Here is a 21343-nt window from a genome sequence, read left to right as displayed (position 1 = left end):
AGCAGGACTACTGCTGACAAGGCCTAAGGAAGGACACTAAGAAGGATTGCAGATGCTCACCCAGACAGGAGAATGTGCTGATAAAAGGAAAAGTGTTCCCAGTGCTGTATCAGAACTGGACTCTGCTGCTCCTCAAGCACAGTTTGCTTACAAATTTACAACGGGAACGGGTGGCCCTCAAGCTCAAATGGCTATAAAAAAAATCTCTTCCCTTCTCTTTCCCCTGTCTGTCCTCTTGTGGGAGCAGTTTTGGGTACTAATGTTGTTTTGCCTCCTCAGCAAGCATCATATCACCCAGATGTGAGTGAAGAAGTTCGGGAGAGAGCCCTGCGCTTCGGAACAGAATGTACCCTGGGATACTTGGAACTCCTGGAACACGTGCTCCTGGTAAGGAGTCCTCTGCATGCATGTACTGCATCAATCCCAAGGAGAGCAATCTCCCTGCCCTCTTTCTACAGTGATGCTAATGGCACATTTTTGTCAGTTTGTTGTAAGATTAGGATCAGTTTTACTGTTCAGGGAAAGCAAGCTCAAGGAAAGCCAGTACTGCAGCTCAAACTGAGGGACAGAAGGAAGACTGGAGTGCTTGAATGGAACTGCATTTTGGATCAGATCTGGACCTAAGTAAGGTCCCTGACAAATAAATTAAGACATTTCAGTATTCTTTTAAGCCCACAGTAAACACTGGACATATTAGCCCCAGGCCTGTCCCCCAGACCAAAGGGGTTATGTAATATGTATGAAGACACTGTTCCAGGCCTTTTGCAGTCACACTTGCTCAATGCCATCCCAAAATCCCCAGCCAGCACTGCCTCACAAAGAGCTCTCCAGCACATCAGACATGACACTCCCAAAGCTCTGCATAAAACCCCTGCACTCAAATCCAAGCTCATGAATCCTGCCGTCAGTTGGCTTTTCTTGACCCTACAGAATTATCACATAATATATTAATTATCCCATAGTATTTTGCTCTTCTGTTGCTATTACATTTGTAGGAAGCAATAACGTGTTTGAACCGACAGTTGTGAGATACTGAAGTTTCTGGAGAAGACTTAAATTAGTGATTCCTTTTAGGTGGCTTTCAGCTGACATATGAACGTCTGTGAAACTGAAATTTGCAGCCACTAACTGCAGATTAGCAAATTCAAGAACATGGCATGTCTAATTATTTACATCAGCTGGTTGAAGTATGTATAACATAGCAGTACAGCCACAGTTATGCTTGCCTCTATCATGGAAAATAGAGTTGGAACTTGTTATGTAATTCCTAGAGCTCTATGGCAGTAATTCAGCATTAGATTTCTGATCTGTTTTTAGTTTAGCAGTACTTAGAGGAATTTTTCAGATTTGATCTGTAGAACTCTGTCACAGTACCTGTTTCAGACTCTGTACCAGAACAGACCAAAGACTGGAGTCAAGTTTTGCTTGTTTTATTTCTTTCTCTCTCTGCTTAAGTGAGGAGGCTTAAGGTAAGAAGGGCCTGTTCCTCCAGTAAGATACCTCTTTCCTTTCAGGGCCCTAAAGCATTGAGATAGTTCTGTCTCCTTGCTTTCCCCCACCAGTGTTTGCTGCCTTAGAAAACACTAGTACTTTAGAAACCCCTAAATCTGCAATCTCATTTAATTTATAACCTCCATAACAGACCATGGGAGATTAGAAATCTCAAATTAGTCCCTCTGCACCTTGTGATACAGTTGTTGGTAAGTTCAGTTATTCCCTCAGTAGCTTGTGTGTCTCAACACAGGGGTGCCAAGAAGAACAATCCAGCAGCCATCTTTCTTTGGAAATGATAATTTTTAGGTGCAAGAGTTGTCAGATGCAATGTCTAAAATTTTTTAAGCCACTGTCTTCACTTGTGCAGAGGTTGCATCAGGAAAATGGCACAAAACTGACTTGTTTGCTCCACAGAATATTCCCCCTGGCTAGGGCCTGGGTGCAGGAACACACTAATTCAAGCTGTAGCGCTGGTACATCTTTGTAAAACATCTTGTAAGTTGTATTAGCAAGGCTGAAGACTGACCTGTCCTTCTGCATATTCATATGCTCCATCTTGGTCAGCATTGATCATGCTGAGTGGAGGGGAAGTCTGGAGCCTTTGTTGTTGTACAAGACTCTGCAGGGGATGAGAATCTGCTGAGAGTTCTAAATTGGCTTTAAAATTGCAGTTATAAACCACCTCACCTAGTCTTAAAATTTGCTCAGTTTTTTGGATTCCAGCATTGTCAACACTCCCATAGGTAGTACTATGGCACAATGTCATTTTTTCTTATAGTCCTGACCACAATTGTGTAATTTTTGAACATTTGTGGGAAGATAACCCTTGCAATGCTCAGTGCTCAGTTTCTGCCATAGTAAGGGTTTATGCAGCGTATAAACTTTGGTTATAACTGTGTTATGTTTTGTCAGCACTGCAGATTGTTTATCCACCGAGGATTCGTGTCCTTCTGATTCCCGTGGAAATGATCTGGCTGAGGATCATCCTTAGGGAGCAGGAGACCAGTGCACACATACATTGACACGGCCTTTCAGAGAGACAGGATTCCTCACGTGGCAGAGTTTTCAGCAGGCAGAGCTAGGAAAACAATTTAGTTGAGTTTATTCTGTCAAAGTAAAGGAGTTAGGCATTTGAGTGCAAAATGGGAAAGCTGGCAGAAGGATACAATCTGTTTTCATGTGCATCTGGAGCGGCTTTGTGGGGGAGTTTTTGAAAACAGTAAGAAAATGCACACCTGAATGTGACTTTTCAAGACTCAACCTCTTGTTTTGCTCTTGAAGCTCTCTGTCTATCTGTCACTCTTCTCTCAGAAGGAGCTTCTGAATACACATGAATTTCCAGAACTGAATATTTTTTCTTACAAAAAAAATAAGTTAATTAAAGATGAAAATGTTCCTGTTCAGGGGAAGAATTCAGCTTCACTGAGTGTCTGGCTGCTTTTCATTTGAAGAAGCCCAGTTTAATATTTGATTCAAATTAAGTTCAGAAATGTCTGTCTTTCCCTTCTATTTGAGGGTCTTGTCCAGAATTGGCATTTCCATTGTGTTCACAGTCTCTGATTGTTTCCAGAACAGGCTTCCAGAACTCTGTAATTCTGTCTTGCAGAAATAGTGTCCAACCAGTATGTTAATAGCAGAAAATCAGCTCCTCTCCAGCAGTCTAGAAAGGCTGATCCATAAGTGTAGTGACCTGAGCATGGAGTGCTAAAGCTGCATATTCCTCCCACGTACTCACACGTGTGCCTCTGTTTGGGATACTTCTGCCCTAGGTTTAGGATTGAGAACTTCCAGGCAATACTGTCAGTCCCTGCAGCAGTGCCAGGCAGTGCCACTTGCCTGGTGTGCATCCACACTGCAGCCTTTGCTCCTGGAGCTCCACTGACAGCTGTAGTTCTCTCACTTGGGCTCGTGTTTTCTCTGCGATGGTTTCTGTATAAAATAAATCCTTCATGAGTGTGCCTCGGGAATCCTCCAGCATTCTCTGGAATCCTCACTAATGTGCAGTATTACATTTTATCTGTCCCTGTAGATCCTTCAGAAGCCAACCCCAGAACTGAAGCACCAGTTGGCCTCTTTCTCCAAGCGCGTTGCCGGGGCCGTGACAGAGCTCATCCAGTCAGCAGAGGCAATGAAGGGTGAGTTGGGAGGCCTGGCTCCCACTGCAGTGAGAGGATGATCTGTCATTTTTGTGTTTGAAACAAACCCCAAACCCAACAAAGCCCCTTCCAGTACGTTCTAGGAGTCCTGGTACCAACCTCCTTCCATTCTTCGAATCTCTCTGCTGGCATTCACTTGCTCAGTGTTGGCAAACGGGTCTGTTTGACCCTCTCATGTGCCACGTCAGAGGTCATGGCTCAGTCATGGGGCCTTGCAAGGTGGAGCCATGGAGCAGAGCACAGTTGCAGGAAACAAAATATATTATCACTCCTCTTGAGCTGGTGGCTGAACTGTTGGATGTCTGGTTCTTTTCCTTACACTCCCATTTGTTGAGTCAAAATAAGTCCTTTGCTTTGAGGTGATAATTGCTTTCTAACTTCAGGGAACAGGGGATACCCTCACCTTACACACTTTTATTTTTGATCCCCTCAGCCTTTAGCAATGCTGTCAGTTTTAGGTGCTGTGTCTGGGTCCTGCCCTGGCAGAGGATGTTAATGAAACAAGGAGACTTCAGAAAAGTGGGGTCTACATGATTTCCTGAACTCTTACAAATGAACAACTTGTGGACAAAGACAAATCCAGCACTCAAATAAGCAATGAATTCCACTGTTCTTGTAACACTGTTCCAAGTTCACTGTTCTTATAATATATGATATTTTTCTGAGTTACTGTCTTAGTAAAATTTTTATCCAGTAATGCATGTGAACTCTTATAATAACAGTTCTAACATTATGCATTTGAAATGAGATAAATATGTTTAAGAGTGTGGTGTTAAGTATTAGACCACTGCTGTTGAAGCACATCCACTACAGATTTCCTGGGAACTGTAGTCTAAAGAAATCTCACAGCCATCAGAATGGTGCATGAGCATTCTAATCTCATAGGTGATAGAATATTTTAAATAAAGCATTGGGGTTTTATTTTAAAAATATTATACATTTGATATGAGAAATTTTTATTTTAAAACTTTCTTTTTTTTCTTTTAAATTTCCCCCCCCCCAATAAAGGCTTCTAGGAAATCCATATTTGTTCAATCATTCTTTCCTAAGCTAGTCCAGAGAACACTACACTCATTTTTCTGATATTCTGTGGAATATACAGTGCAGGTTTTCCTCAGTTATTTCCTGCTATTATCAGTACATGTTCCTTGGAAATAAACCTTAACTGAGTGCTTCTCCTATATGGCAATGTGTTATTACCTTCCTGCCTTCCTTCCTTCCTTTAACAAGCCAAGCCAATATCAGAATTTTTCTATTCCCTAAGTGCTTTTTAAAATTCTTTATATTGTCTCCTCAGCTTTGGAGACATTCATTAATTTCTGACAATTTTTGCATTTTAATTCATTTCATTAAAATAAAAAGATCAGGTTTTATTTCTCTTTTTTTTTTTCATTTATTGCCTGTAGAGCATTTTTTTTATTCACTCTGGAAGCTTTTTTTTCTTTTTTTTTCCCCTTTATATCTGCCAGTATTAGGGCTTAATATACAATGTCTTCATCCTGTGCCCCATTTGAGCTGAGAAATGGTCTCTAGACCATGCCCTTAGAGGTTATGAACTTCTTTTGGCTGTTTCATTGTTTCCCTCCATTCAGAATGTGGGTGCTTTCTGAATCTTGTAATTCAGAGAGTGGTGCTAGGAAATCAAAAACTACAATGCACTGACAACTTCCAAAAATCTGAGATCACCTCCAGCCAAGCATTTCTTTTGTGGACCTATAAAATTTCATTGAGCCAAGGGAAATGCCAAAAATTCAACAACAACAACAAAACCCCCAAATTGCCCTTTGGATATGTTGCAGAACGTGCTTTGGCTTCTTCAGGCACTCCCTGCCCCAAGTGTGCTTCCCTCAGTCAGGACCTGGTTCATCTCTCCCCACTCCCAAACAGAGACTGGGCAGATGGGCTGGGGTTGTGTTCTCTGTGTCCTGTTCTCTCCACCATCCTGTCAGACCTCTGAGTACCCAAGGACTTGCTCAAGTTAGGACCCATTTTAGGAGGAGCCCTGATACACACAAGTTTTGTTTCCAGTATGGACAGGCTATCTTTTTGAAGCTTTTTTGCTTAAACAATTCTTCAAAAAGTTGCTTTCATGACAGAATAATCCTGCTAAATACTTTTCCCCCTCTGAGTTATGTGCTCAATGGCATAAACTGCAGTGGTTTTAGGCCACTGTGGTATTAAAATCAGCTTTCTGTGATGTACATTCTGTGTTTGACACCTGACAAGTGATTGTTAGTGCCCTGTTTGAATGGCAGCTCCCAGTGCCACTGCAGTTATTGTCTCCTCTCCATTAATTGCAGGGACAGAGTGGGTGGATCCAGAAGACCCCACAGTCATTGCAGAGACAGAGCTCTTGGGGGCTGCAGCATCCATTGAGGCTGCAGCAAAGAAGTTGGAGCAGCTGAAACCAAGAGCCAAGCCCAAGGTGAGTGTCCCTCCCCCTTGTTCCTTTGAGGTGAATAAAGCAGGGGGTGCACAGAGCCCATGTGTTGGGCTGTGCTCTGTCCACAGCAAGGGTCTAAACAATCCAACCTTGCCTGAGCCTCAGTGGCACTGCCCTGGAGGGCTCTTACCCTGAAGGCACAGGGTAAAAGAGATGCTTTTCAGAGAATGAGTCAAGGACCAGTCACAAGCAAGCAAAGGAAGAAAAGCCAAATGTTAGAAATGCTTGTAAGAGTTATGGCAGAAATTACTGTTGATTATTTACGTTTCTGTTTCCAAATGCATTTTTTACTGATGTGGAAAGTTGTTCTCACTTCCTTTCCTTTGAAGGCCCTTTGTTCTCATCTGAATTTGTGTAGTATAGCAGGAGAAAGCAGCAGCAACACAGAAGGGATTCAACAGAATGCAAAAGACCTGCTGGATTTTCTAAGACTAAAAACATAGGATTTTATGCCATGCTAGAAGTAGCTGCTACAGTGTCAAATCAGATCTGTGGTATGACCATTTCTATTTAATTTTCCTGAGGGAAATGAAATTACAGCTCGTCATGACAGCAAGTAGTGTTGCATGTTACCAGGTCATTTCAAATGTGTCTCTGAACACATTATAAAACTAAGCCAACTATTTTCATGTGCAGTACAGAGGGACTGTATGGAACTGCTGTTCCTAATGGCTGTATGCAGAGCTCACAGGACTGGATCTAGGAGAGTTGCTGCCTTTTGCCTGGTGTTGAATAACAGGCAGGTTTTAGAAGAAATTGCCACGTTGCATCTCTTTAAAATGAAAAATCGTGCCTTGGCTGTGGAATTGACTTCAGGAGAGGACTGTGCTTCTATTTTCCTGTTCATGCTGCTTTGTAGGTGCAAAACTGTTTTCAGAGTAAAGCTAATGAGAAGTCTTCCTGAAAAGCAGGGCCTCAAGAACATTCAGTGTTGGATGTTTTGGTGCAGGGTGGTATTTTGTTATTCAGGAGCATCAGAGGAAATAGTTCTTGGAAGCTTCAGTCTTTGAGGACTTCCCACCCCCCATCTAATGATGGGAATAAATTAGCTCATGAAAAAGAAATGCTCTTTGTCCTGCATTTTTTAACAAGTACATCCATTTTGTTTACAAAGAAAAATGATCCTTTATAATGAGATTCTGCAGAGCAGAGGACACAGGCTGAGCCTGAGGATGGGAGAGTCCTCCACCACCTTTTCTATACAATCACTGCACAATGGCATCTGTGTGTTGCCTGGTAACTGTGGAGCAGCTCCCTTCCAACATCCCAGCCACTCCAGGGGCATTGTAATTTCCCAGGGAGTACAGAGCTCACACCTGCTCCTCATTTAACATGTTAATTGGAGTATCCAGTCTGCCTGTGATTTATTGCTCTGTTTATTTGTCATGTTCTGAAACTAAAATTCGTGTCCAAGTGTTTGTTTGATTTGGGATTTCAGCCGCCTTTGCATCCTTTGCAGACGTTTAAGCTCTTTCACATTGCAATACACATCAAAAGGTCTTAGGAATATCACAGAGTGGCTGAAACCCCACTTTTTCTGAGGAAGACTTGTATCTTGTATCCTCCCAGAGTAGGATTTCCTGTGTTGAACAGGCTCTGTCTTTCTGATGCTCATCTTTGACAGCATAGACAGGGTTGTAGCAGGAACACTTAGAGTAGGGAAGGGGTTGATACAACTGCTTTCTTTTATGCTCAGTCTATGAAATGCAGGAATAATAGTTAACTTCTACAATGGAACAGACCTCTGGTCTAGCCAGATCAATATCCTGCTTTGGTTGTCAGTAATTATCATCAATGAACTTGCAGAAAAGTCCTTAGTTGGTAATTTTAGAATATCTGCCTGCAGGAAATCCATCATCATCATCATCATCATTACTAGCTGGTGGATGATCCTCTATTTTTTTGGTAAAGTTATTTTTTTATTGGGGCATGGAACTGGAGTAATTTGATTTAGGCTTGAAATTTTCATCTTTGTGTGTTCCAGTTTGTCTTTTACCTCTAAAAAAACCCCAAATCAGTGGTTGAAGGTGGAGTTTTTTCTCATTTGTTCCACTATTTAATTTTTTTTAATTTCTTCTTTCCTTGTTTCTTCTTCATATTGTTGAACCTGTCATACCCCCCTTTATGTCTTAGGCTGACACCAGTAGCACGAGACATCTCCATTTTCCACTACTGGGAGTGATCTTACCCCAGAGAACAATTTCTAGTAAGACCCACCCAGCCCTGCCAAGTGCTGCCCATGTTTTATTGTGTGATGCTTATTCTGTTTGCTTTAAATCCTGCTCGTTGGCTGCAGGTGAATGTGCTCCCAAAATGTTCAGTCCACTAGTCCACTGCCCCACTGGTCCCTGTTAATACCTGCCTTTCTTCTGAGCTTAAATGTTGGAAGAACTTGGAGGACTCTCCCAAGCAGGTGTTGTTACTACTCCCTGTGACACCAAACCTGTTCAGTTCTTGCAGTGTTCAAGGTGGGAAATGAAACAAGGAGATCTTTATCATTTATCAAGCAGGATTTGGCTGTCAGGTTTCCTTTAAATACATTTTTCCTGAGTACAGACTCTGGTTTTCTGTTTTCATTTTGGAGGGTTGGGTGTCCTGCAGTGCAGACACATATTCCTCCTGCTGTGCAAACATGCTACTGGTGTAAATTAGTAACTCCCCAAACTAGTAATTTTCGGAAGAAGGAAAATATTTTATCTAATAAAAACTACGTGCTAATGCTGGGGAAAAATACTTCAAAAGCAAAAGGTAGGGTAGGTGAGGTCCAACAGCAGAGAGCATTGCTGTCCTACCCTGTTCTGCTGGTGCTCTTCATGCTTCTGTGCAGGCCTGTGCCCTCAGGCACAGGTGTCTTTAGAAGTCCACAGGAGTTTCCTGCTGGTAGCTTTCAGCATTTTGTCCTTTTTTTTTTTTTTTCCCCAAGATGAATCAAACCTGGATGCCTTTTCCTGCAGGACTCTGTGTGATATGTTTGATATATTAGGTTGTTATTTAATCCAACTATATATCAAACATATTCCTACAGTGTCCTGCCCTGTCTCCGGGGGTTGTAACAGAGTAGAAGGCAATAAGGAGGAGTACATTCACTCACAAGCAGGTTTAGAAGACTTCCTGCAGACTCCTAATCTAATCTGATTTAAAATCCGTACATGGAAGGCTCCTTTAGCAGTAGAGCTTCTCTTGGAAGGACTTGGAAGTTGTGTAGGGTTTTCAGTGGTAGTGAGCAGCAGCTGTGCCAAGAACTGACTTTCACTGCTTATTGTGTTTTCCATGGCTCAGTGCAGTGACTTACTCATGTTGGTCTTCTCTCCATGAAATAGAAGATGAGAGCTGCTTGAAAATAAAATGGTTTGTCTGTTGTAATTTTTGCTACTGTTTAGCAATGAGATTGGGGGCTCATTTGTTTTTCTGTCAATTCTGACTTTATTTATGCTACCCCTAATAATGGAGATGCTATACAAAAATGGTTAAAACACACCACAAAAAAAAAAATCTCCTTTTTTTGTTTGTTTTGTTTTTAATGGCATAATCAACATTTTCAGGATATCTCATGTTACAGACTCTGTAGCTAGCCTAATAGTTTTGGTTTGTCTGTTCTGGTGACTTTATTTCCCAATCCATTTATTCCTGGACATAGTCAATAACAACACATTAGTTTAAGCTTGAGGAAGATGAGATGCTGAACTTCAGGGGGCTGCTTGAGGAAGGAGAGGCTGATCACTTGTGTCAGACATCTGGTTTTCTAAAGAAACCCAAGAAGCCCTCTCTAAAATCTCACAGGGTGATATTTTCTGCCATGTATCACATCACTGCTCTTTCTTCATGAAGGCTGTGAACTGACACATGTTGTGAGGGGGCTGTTTATGAGTGTGAGCTTAAGACAGCTCAGGACACACTCTTTAATAATGGGAATGGGAATAATTACTTCTCATTTAGGGTGTTTTGCTGTGTTCAGTCTGGGGCTGCTCCCTGTCCCTGTTGCTAAGGAATGCCTTGAGAGAGTCCAGGCAGGGGAAGGTGCTGACTGAGCCTTCTCCCCATTTCAAACATGAGTATCCAGCCCTTGGATGTCACACCTGGGAGTGCTGCAGGGAAAACTGCAGGGAAGGACCAGACAAGAAGGATTTGTTAGAAAAGATGAAAAGCCAACAGAAGTTCAACAGTTTGAGTGCTGTGTAAGGCTGCTTCTAAAATAACTTCTCTACAGGAGAGATCAACTGGTTTTCCTTTTTTTTTTTCTTTTTTTTCAAAAATAAAAGAAATTGGGAGATGTCAGGGAATGCAAGATTTGGAAGCCTGAGAAACTTGGCCTATGGTTTGTTCTTCCAAACCCCCAAATTTCAATATAGTTGGAAAGAAATTAATTTGGTACACAGGGGAAAAATCTGTTTCCTGATGAGATACTAAGGTTTAGGTGCCTGTTTTCCTGCTGAGCTTCACCTGCTGCTCCAGGGTGGAAGTTAATCCAGCCATTGTCCAGTGGCATTCTCAGTAATGCAAGCTTGGATTTCTCAGCATTCTCTTTGAAAAGTAGTAATTTTTCCTTAGCACTTGTGTGCAATATTTAGTCATCTCACTACCCTGAACTGAGTTCAAACAACTGCTTTTCCTTCAGCCTCTTTTTGGTGGCGTGTTTTTCACAAATTGAATTCCATCTGGGCACACGCAGCTGTCCAATAGATCAGAGCATGGCCATGAGTGTTCTATTAAACTTCCACAAGGATTGACGCCTCCTTTATAATAAATAAGCTGATACTGAAATGCTCTCTCACTTCAGTTTGAATTCCTGACAATGCTGACATATAAAGAATAATGCACATAATATATTTTATGTTGGAAATGAAAATGTAAAACCTCGTGATAACAGAGAGCCTTGGACAAAAAGAAAAAGTGAAATAACAGTCTGTTAAAAGTGCAGTGACAGTCTGTTACATTTACTGTCATTCAGTGGTACTTCTGCTGATATTTTAGTTTGACTCTTTAGTCAAATCAAAATCAATAATGCATCTATTTTAATAAGGAGTATAACTCTGATAGTGGCTCTCCTGGATTCCACTGAGTCACTTTGGTTATGTCGTGATTGAAATAAGAGTTTTATTTATAAAAAGACTTGAGGCCTTTGCATCAAGCCAGGACCAATGTGATGAACCCCTTAGGATTAATAAGGGTCACGATGTTACATTGCCAAAACTTCCTGTGACTTGCTCACTTTGCAAAGCAATTTCCTTTATTACAAAGCTGTGCTTCAGTTGATGGGAATAGCCCAATAGCAAGGCAAGAGAAATACTTTTCCATGGATTAAGTGGTTTTTCCTAAAGGACAAGAAAAACTTTAAAGTGCCAACAACTTTATCTATACATCAGATTTTATTTTGGGATCACTCTGTTTTTCTGGTGTCTGTGGATCCTGTGGTTCATCTCCTGGACTTTTAGTCCCAGGGCAGTTTGTGAAGTGCTGCTGGATGGGCCATTTTGAAGTGATTTGTAATTACTCGTTATCTTTTATTATTTTATGATTGACTACTATTTCATCAGACTGCAGTAAGAGGGGAACTAAACCTCACTTAAATGTAGATGGGTGCCCTTAGACTTGCAAATGAAGTGCCCAATTTTCTGTCTCACAGCACCCTTGGCTGGTGTTTCTGAGGTTGGTTATTTGACACAAGGACGCTGTGGTTGCCTGAGTTAGAATAAAGCAGTGTTTCCAAAGGCTCATCTCACAAGGTGGCTTGTTCTGATATTGTAGCCACCAGCCCTACTTGTGATCCTGCATTGGGTTCTGGCAGGCTGGTGATTGGATCACAAACAAAATACATTCTGTTGGATTATTTTGGATAAAAATCAATCAGAATACATGGTCCAGGCCTGGTTCTGTTTTAAATAGCAATAACCATTTATCTCCATCTATTTTGTTAACTGTTCAGAAGCCAGAAAAATGTGCTTAAACAGATCAATGTTTTCAGTATTTGCTTAAATGATTAGAAGGTGAGGGAAGTCGTTTTTATGGAACAACGGGTTTGCATTTTAAATAGTAAGAAACCTCACTAGGAACAGCTGATTTCTCTGTTTGCTTGTTGAAAGACATGTTTGGATGACTGAAGTGTTCCGGGCAGACCACTGGAACTTCCTATCTCCAGGATCACTAAGCTGGACTGCTTCCCAAAGCTGCTTTCTGGGAAATGACAGCTCTTACCAGAAGCTGTTAAATCTGTGCTCTTGCTTGGCATCTACTTTACATTTCTGAGTGCAGGTGAATGAGACAATGCACATGTAGCACTGTTCTCCTTCAGTGCTGTAAGTCTTTAAGTATTTAGAAAATGCTTTGCCTGGTTTAGCAGTGCTGGAAGCCAGAATTGTGGCACTACAGAGATAACCTTGATAGGAAAAGCGAGAATTTCTTTTCAGACCTGCACTTTCCTGGAGGTAGTTTAGAGCAACTTTAGTGTAAATAATGTATTAGAATGTGGGTGGCAATTCTTTTAACTATCTCATGTGATACTTTATTTCAGTGTGAGCAGCCACGAGGCCAACCTAATATTTAAATTCACTTACAGCTTTAGTCGACATGAAGCTCCTTCACAGATTTCACTGTGTTCCAAAGTCATCTTGTCTTACTTTGTATATGTCCTCAGTCTTGAGAATATAATTGGGTGAATGTGTAACAGTGTTTTCTCTTGGTTATAGCAAGCAGATGAGACTCTGGATTTTGAAGAACAGATCCTGGAAGCAGCTAAATCCATTGCAGCTGCTACCAGTGCCCTGGTGAAGTCAGCTTCAGCAGCCCAGAGGGAACTGGTGGCACAGGGAAAGGTGGGTAAACAGGACAAGTAGCAGCAGTGGTGGGGGAAATTGAAATGGAATCTGGTCTCCTAACTGTTCTCCATTAAAACAGTAGGAAAGAAGCTTGGGAATGACTGATGAAAATGTAAATCTTTTCACTGCTCATCACAATACATGGCTCAGACCTGGTTCTGTTTAAAAAAATCCCACAGTTCTGTTTATTTAAACCTCAGAAGTGTAATCAGGTGTTTAGCTTTTCAAATGTTTCATTCATGGAGGGTTTTACTGTTTGTGGAGGGTTTTTCATTTCACGAAGGTCTGTGATCAAGCTGGTAATGTACAGTCCCACAAGACAGCTCAGGCATCCAAAAACAAATGTCACAGTGTACAAGTCCTCTCTGGACCAGAAGAGTAAAAGGCTTCACTAATTGTGCCCTCAGTGTTTTGTCTGATTCAATGGGACACAGGCCTGCTTGCAAATTCAGTGTATTTAAGTGGCTGTGCTTGTAATTATTATTAGGACTGATTGGAACACGTGTCACCCTTTTGGTGTGGTCAGAACTGAGGTCTGTTAAACCATTCCACATCCATCACTTTTTTTTACAGTTGGTGTACTTTGAAAATGAAAGTCTGAACGTCAACCAGATACGTTGAGAACGATTTGTTATAGGATCACTGGTTTTGTATAGTCATGGTTTCCATTTTCATCTGATTCCAAAGTCAGAGGAGACTGTGTCATGAATCCCCCCACAGTGCTGTGCTCTCTACTACAGCAGGGATTCTGGGAAGCTTGTGCTTTTAGTTCTAGCAGGAGCGCAGAGCACTTCATCCGTGGTCGAAGTTTTCACTGGATCATGAGGCAGGAAAACCCTGAAACCTAAATAATTTGGGACAGTGTTTTCTTTTGTATAGCTTATTTTTTAGTTATGCAAAGGTGTCGCCATAAGAGAACACATCTTCTGTTTATGTTGATGCTACACATAAGGATTCAATTTCATTCCCTGGGATTCTCATTATGCAAGAATCCCTGCTTCCATTTCTTTCAAAAAACAAGTTTCTGGACCATGTTTCCATTTCACATCTTTCAGTTTCTCTCCCAAAAACACCCAGACCCAGGCAGCTGGGGGTGAGGGCTGATAACCAGGTGTAGAATTTAGTTTCATTAATTCCTCTAACGTGGGAAGAAAACTGTCTCCTGATTGTTGCTGGCACTGCTGATCCATGAGCACCTCAGTGGGTAAGCCATGCAGAAAAGTGGGCTGCTGTCCCCAAGTGCTGTTATTAAGCACAAAGGCAATTAGGGATCTTCCATGGGAAGCTTTCTGATTTGTACCTCCCCATAGTGCCAGAGTCAGAAGAGATTCAAGAATGATGCAAATTCAAATGTGTTACGGAGGCAGAAATAAGTTATTTCAAAGCCCAGGACATTAGGAACTACTGCTTCAGCTGTTTCTTGGGCCAAAGCTGTGGCTTCAGCCTTCAGTACTCTGGGAATTCCTGGTTACTGTGGTAATTACTGGTTACTCTGGTAATTACTTCTGCATGTTCCAAGAATGGGTCAGTTGAAGCAGTGCAGCAAGTTGGACACTACATGAGCAGCCAGATGTGTGCTGGAAACACACTCTGCCAAAACACACTCACTCTGCCAAAACACACTCACTCTGCCAAAACACACTCACTCTGCCAAAACACACTCACTCTGCCAAGTAACTTCCAGTTGGATCTTGTGCTCCTCAACGTGCTGGGCACAGTCACAGGTACAGGTGTTTCCTTTTTCCATGGGTCACTGCTTGCCTAAATCTGAGACAAAGCAATTGTATTTTCTGTTTCCTTGTAAGCCACCTCTGAACTGTTTTTTCAGGTTGGAGCAATCCCTGCCAACGCAGCTGATGATGGACAGTGGTCTCAGGGACTTATTTCCGCTGTGAGTAACTGCTTCTCTTGACAAAACTGGCACCTTCTCTGGGGAAATGATGGGAATACACAGTGACTTGTTCTCTGCTGTCTCCCAGGCCCGGATGGTGGCAGCTGCAACCAGCAACCTCTGTGAGGCAGCCAATGCCTCGGTGCAGGGCCACGCCAGCGAGGAGAAGCTCATCTCCTCTGCCAAACAAGTGGCAGCTTCTACAGCACAGCTGCTTGTGGCTTGCAAAGTGAAGGCTGATCATGACTCTGAAGCCATGAGGAGGCTGCAGGTACTTGTGTTCTTAATTACTGAAGACCCAGAGTGGTGCTGTCTAAACACGGGTTTAGTACTGCATGAGCAAACCCCTAATTTTAGGAATAGTTTCTTGGACTTTCGGATTTTGGTTCTGTTTTCCCTCCTTGTAGAATTCCGGGACGTTTTATTAATCCTGGATGAAGTGACTGTGCATTTGTTGTTACTCAGCAGTAGCTACAGCTCATATCACTGCCTGCTTTATTCTTCATTTTAAAAGATGTTGACAGATGTAAATGGTGGCTGCCCTATGCCAAACCCTGTTTTAGGTGCAATGTTGTTAGACTAAGTATCTGTCCAAGCAAGAGGAACTGATGTCATCATTTTTTTTAAAGTAGAAAAATGGCTTAAATATTTAGGAAGACAAAATAAATGTACAAATGTGTGAAAAATCCACTTGTTTCTATAGAAAACAGTGGCATGTTAATGTTGTCAGGATTTATATAGATTGCCATTGTCAAAGGGCTGTGGAGGAGGTGTCAGTAACTAGAGGATGGTTCTGTCTGCAAAGCAACCTGCACTTTAATATCCAAATGTCAGGATGGGTCTGAAGGAGTTTTAAATGCAGAACAAACAATAGAAACACCAATAAAATTAAGTACTAGAGACTGGGTTGTTTCCTCAGCTCTGACAGGAAATTCAGGGTTCTCATTCATTTTATTGATAAATTTATATTATTAAATAGACATTGAATGTGAGAACTTGGAAGGGAATGTGAAAAGGAAACAAGGCCAAGCATGGACTGCAATTGAACTTTGCTGTTTTACCGAGCTGCGTCTTAGTCCCAAAATGAATAATGAAGGCAAAAGCAGTTTGCACTTTGGAAATCATGTACTTCATCATAGCAAAACCCTTGAGTTGATGTCTCTTAAGTATTTTTACTGGTGGACTTGCCAAAGCCACTGAGCCTTGGCCCCAGCACAGATGTTTTCACACCTTTGATGGATAGGTGGGGTTCAGGACTCTGAGGGTATCTGTTTTCTCCTTCCTACCCCGGCTGGAACTGCCTTTCCCACGAATGCAAATGTGGAATGCACTGTTCCAGAGCCCTCCAAAACCTAATGAGACAATTGGAAATGTTTCCCTTCGGTTTGGATGAGCTCCAGGGGAAATTTCCAATGATTTGTCCTTGGGTCACTGCAGCGGGAGGAGTTGAAGGGGAGATGAAGCTGGAAATGTGGGATAGGGCTGGGGAAGGTTCAGAGCTGGGCCGTGTGTTTCCCCTCCAGTGCTGTGTCTCCAGCATGTGGAGCAGGCTGGCCTGGCCTGCTGGCAGCACCCACTTTAGACTGCAAGAGATGTATTACAAATGTTTGCCTGTTTCTCTTTAGAAATCTGAACATTTTTAAGTCATAATTTATAGGTTTAAATGTAAGATAACCACGGCTGTGTAAGTTGCTAACTTGCCCTGATGAGAGTCCCTTAATTTAAAAACTTAATTGTCTTATAAAATGTGTTTATACACTAGTTTTCAGTTTCTGTTCTTTCTCAAAAAAAAAAAATTAAAATCTGATCAGTGTTGTGCATAACGTCAGTTGTGATTTCATCCACTGTTTTATTTCAAGCTGTAAGGGGAAAAAAAAAAAATCCCATTTGTGACTTCTCCAACTTCCAGCTTCTTAAATAAAAGAATTGTGTTCCTTTCTGTACCATTAATTTTCAAAGATTAATTTGCTTTTCGCTGGGAAAAACAAAGCACATCTTTCCAGTGCAGTCAAGCAGAGATGTTTTAATTCTGATGCTCAGATGAATCCATGTTAGTTCTGCATTTTCCCTGTTACTGAATTTGGTCTGTCTTGTTCCAAGGCTGCAGGCAATGCTGTCAAACGTGCATCAGACAATCTCGTGAGGGCAGCCCAAAAAGCAGCCTTTGGGAAAGCAGAGGATGACGACGTCGTGGTCAAAACCAAGTTTGTGGGTGGCATTGCTCAGGTTGGTACAAAAAATAAAGCAGAGAAAAACCAGCCCAGAAGTGAGCAGTGTTGCAGTGTCCATCTGCTGCCCTGCAGGCTGCTCAGAGCTGTTTAGAAACCTCTGATAAATCACTTGATGCCTCAGTGTGGGGTCACCACTGACATAACAGCAGTGATTTGCTGGGTGGTGTTTGCACTTCTCCACAGAGCATTTACTGTAATAGCAGTTACCATTGTCCAGTGCATTGTACTTTTTTTCCTGATTAAGTAAATGGCTTGTTTCAGACTTCTCTTAGGTACTTTAAATGTTCCCAGATCTTAATGGAACAATAGTTATCCATGTATATAAGCAAAGAAAGAGAGAGTGAGAGATAAAAAACAATGACTTTGCTTACTGTAAGCATAATCATTATTGGGAAATAATAACAATATTTAAAAATAGATTGCAAGGCTTGGAGATTGTGCCAACTTCTAGATTTCCTGTAATGAATGGGGTACACCATATCCTGTAGTTGTTGCTTAAAAGATATTGGACTTTTATTATTTCTGCATATCTGTACTACTGTCATTTTTTCTTTGGCATTCTGAGATGCAGGAAAATACTGTGGATACCCACAGTGGTGAGTGTTCAGTTTTACTGCCACTCAAACATTAAGTCATGGTGCTTATTCTACGTGTGCTAAACCCTCCCCCTGATGAATGCTGGGAGAGCACAGAGCTATAAAATCCATCATGGATCCATGGGAAAACTGTGGTGGTAGATTCTCTTTCTTTTTTTTTTTTTTTTAAGTCCTCTCTAAGAAACACATGGGAATACAAAACTGTTCTTGATGGCCCACTCCTGGGACCTGGAAAAACTTGAGCGATTCCTGATGAAGTCACTGAAATTTGGTGCTTCTCTGGCAGATGCTCATGGGCTTCCTGTGACTGGTGTCATGGAGGAAGAAATCTGATTTTACAGACAGTATTCCTTGCTGTCATAATTCCTGCCTCTGTTTTCTAGATCATTGCAGCCCAAGAAGAAATGCTGAAGAAGGAGAGAGAGCTGGAAGAAGCGAGGAAAAAGCTGGCCCAGATCCGCCAACAGCAATACAAATTCCTGCCCACAGAGCTGAGGGAAGATGAGGGTTAACCTGCTGACATTTTCTTCCTTTTTTTTTGTCTTTTTTTTTTAACTTTTTTTTTGTTTTTTTTTTTCTTTTAAAGAAATAAGCTAAAGGGGGGACAGCACATTGAGAACTGCTCTGACAGCATACTGGTATGCCAAGCACTTAGCTAAACAACTGCCTGTCATAGCTTTGGAGGAGCAGAGGGCAATAAACACTTGTTCTTTCCCATCTGCTCAGCTGAGGTGCATGATGATCAAATAATGGTACAGTGTTAGGTTCATCATTCCTGTTCCTTCCTTGACTTATATCTCAGGAGAGAATGTTTCGCTTTTTACTAAAGATACTAAGTCAGTATTATTGTCACTTGCCTGATGCTTGAGGTATTTTTCGCTCCTTGACTTGTCAAACATCCACACTAGTAGTGGGAAACCAGTCAAGAAACCTTTCATATGACAAATCTCACGTGAGCTGGTGGTTCTCCCCCAGCTCCCCCTGTAAACAGAAGCCCAGGATGGAGAAGGATGTGTGGCTGAGTGGAGCAGCACGCTCGGGGGTGGCTTTGAAGAAGATGCCTGTCCTCTGTCAGTGTTACACAGCTGGTTCACCCCAAAACTGGAGGGATTGTCTCTGCACCTGTTTGCACTAGTAGTATTGCTCCTCACCTGATACCAACAAGCTTCTGCTTGTACAGTATTTAGGTTTACAAAACGTGGCAATAGCCATTCTTTAAAGAGCTCAGAAAACAAAGAAATGGAAACCTTGTCACTGCCTCAATAATAGCAGGTTCATGAAAGAAAATGCTGTTTCAATTATATACCTCTGATGTGTGACTACTTTTACAGTATTATACACACATACACATGCTCTAAACATTGGACTGAATAGTTTGCATTTTGTTTTTTAATTGAAATTATCTGGTTCGTACTGTGGTATTTCTGTTAGAATGTATGTCAGTTAAAAAAGGAAAATGCCCAGTACAACAGAAGACTATCACAACTCTTGTTATTCTTCTAATAATTACATTTATAATTATTATGTTTTAAAACCTGTGGGAATTGTAGGAGAAAAGGATAAGTGAATTACAAGTAGACTTTTCCTGTAATATATTTTTTAAAAATTTGGACTCTAGGGAGTTTGTTTTCATAGTTGCTATTGATGAAAATGCATTCACCAAGGAATTGCAGAGAAGGAACAGCAGCAATCTATCAGCAATCTTTGTCTTCAGCTGCAGAAAGGTACAGTATGCTCTCAACACCTCTGTTGTGACCTAAACAATAGCAATTTGGGTAGAGTAACCCATCTTATTCTGTCAAAGAGAGAACACAAATCACAGCAACTTCAACTAGAAAAGCTGAACTATTTGACTGACTACAGAAACACCAACAATAATGGCCAACATGTCTCCAACTCCACTCGAGCCCTTTCAAACAATAATGGCAAGTCTGTTTGGGTCAAAGGATGTTGCCACTCCAGTCCTTCTGAAGGCTGTGCTGTCCTTTAGATCCCTGCCAGGAACATTCAGCTGAGCCTGTTTGTTAGAGACACACCTGCCTAGTTGTCATTGTTGCAGAAAACACTTGTCCTGTAGACTCCAAGTAACCCTGTAGTGGTAGATTTATCAGTTTAGGTAGTGCTAACTCCTCATTTAAGTTACCTGCATGAGATAGAATTATCAGGAATTTTGTCACACTAGTGTTAAATATATAGCAAAAGACTGCTAGAGAATTAATGAATATTCAAGTGTACGAAGTTTTTTATTGTTAGAGTCTCTTCTCTGGTACTGATGTATTTCAGACTCAGTAGAGTTGCTGGAGAATCCACAATCATGAGAGGAAACAAATTGGCATTTCCCAACTGGAATCCCTGGCCTTGCCAGACGTGCTGTGACATGTGGGTTGTGTGCACATCAAACCCTGAGCTATCAGAGACCATGTGCAATTCCCAGTTCTGTGATTTGCCACTTCAGCACAATCAATTGGGTTGGTTTTCATTCATCTCACTGTGAACAGTGTCACAGGATCTCAACTCCCACACCAAGAAAAAGGCTTCCTGTAAAGTTTTAGGCAAAAGGCTAAACTGGTATTTATTGCTGTAAGACCTAAATAAAGACAGCTCTAGTGATGGGGATTTTCTGCTGCTGTTGGTAGGTTCAACTTCTTTGCAGCTTATGTCTTTCTCTTTTTTTACCTGGATGGCCTCACATTCCCATCTCTTTTTCTGAAAGGTCTGCGAGACAGATTTGTTACTGCTTCCCTTTCAACCTGTGTTTAACCTATTCTTTGATCTTCTTGAAGCATGAAGAAAGATGATGCTGTCTTTAGCACCATGCCACTATTTTATTGTAGCTATAATACTGTTGTAATATATTTTGGTCAGGATGGTATTTGCCAGTTTGATACAAGCCAAAAACCTGGTCGAATGCAACTATGAATGGAAATTATTTAGCTAGAAAACTATCAGTATGTGGAAGGAAAGAGCATGTTGGAATTGTGTTCCAGAGAAAATTGTTCAGGAAGTCCATTTTAGCACAGTTCTTTTGAGACTTCTCTGTTTCTGATTTAATGCCCCCTCTTATTTGACAGAAAGTATTTTCTCCTTAGCTGGGGCTCCACGGAGGAACCACAGTCAGATGAGTAGCTGAGCTGGACAACTGAAGTATTTTTGTACTCAGAGTTTTGGGTCTTCAATTGTGAACCACAAAGAGAATATAAGGTCACCTAAAGTCTTTCCATTTCAATTTTTTTCTTGCTGTTATGATTTGCAGTATCACTGAAGTCCACGTGTGAGTGTCTGTGGAGTTTGGGACTGGTCCATGCATTTCTTTGGCATGGGGACTTGCAGCAGGAAGTGACAAGCTGGAGTAAGGGGTCGATGCTAATTAATAAGGATGACAGATGTTTACTTTGTTCTGTTAACTTGTGAAATGGTAAATGAGCTCTGTTGTATCTCACCCTTCTTCATGTGGAATTCACTTTAAGAATTGTATGCAAATTAAAAACAAAATGCCTCAAAGCTGTTTGTGTACAAATAGTCCAATGTCATTTCCACAGCTATTCAGAAAATGGTTTGAACATTTTATCATTTGTCTGAACTTTTATACATTAGAAGCCTCAAAGTTAGAAAAGTTTTGAAACAAAAATTGAATTCTAGACTTTTGTTTCATCTCTCCCTTTCCCTTGGATTTTCTGCAACTTCATTACTTAATGCCTAATGAAAGGAGGAATATATAAT

The 21343-nt window shown here is 41.3% G+C and overlaps 1 protein-coding gene across 2 annotated transcripts in view; it reads left to right on the top strand.

The window, feature by feature from the left end:
- The window catches only part of TLN2 (talin 2), a 155914-nt gene extending 134790 nt beyond the window's left edge, over positions 1-21124 (top strand). The window contains exons 50-57 of one of the 2 annotated variants that reach the window (XM_017816944.1): positions 280-387; positions 3524-3629; positions 5951-6075; positions 12777-12902; positions 14734-14796; positions 14885-15067; positions 16897-17022; positions 18007-21124. In XM_017816944.1, the coding sequence (XP_017672433.1) occupies positions 280-387; positions 3524-3629; positions 5951-6075; positions 12777-12902; positions 14734-14796; positions 14885-15067; positions 16897-17022; positions 18007-18135 (966 nt within the window). In that variant the 3' untranslated portion in view covers positions 18136-21124. The remainder of the gene's footprint in view (positions 1-279; positions 388-3523; positions 3630-5950; positions 6076-12776; positions 12903-14733; positions 14797-14884; positions 15068-16896; positions 17023-18006) is intronic. The other variant, XM_017816942.1, reaches the window with a different exon arrangement.
- The last annotated feature ends 219 nt before the right edge of the window (positions 21125-21343 follow it).

The sequence above is a fragment of the Lepidothrix coronata genome, unplaced genomic scaffold (genome assembly GCF_001604755.1).
Source record: "Lepidothrix coronata isolate B3197 unplaced genomic scaffold, Lepidothrix_coronata-1.0 Scaffold58, whole genome shotgun sequence".
NCBI classification, from domain to species: Eukaryota; Metazoa; Chordata; class Aves; order Passeriformes; family Pipridae; genus Lepidothrix; species Lepidothrix coronata.
The sequence above is the reverse complement of the archived record's forward strand: the minus strand, read 5'-3'. Positions and strand labels throughout refer to the sequence as shown.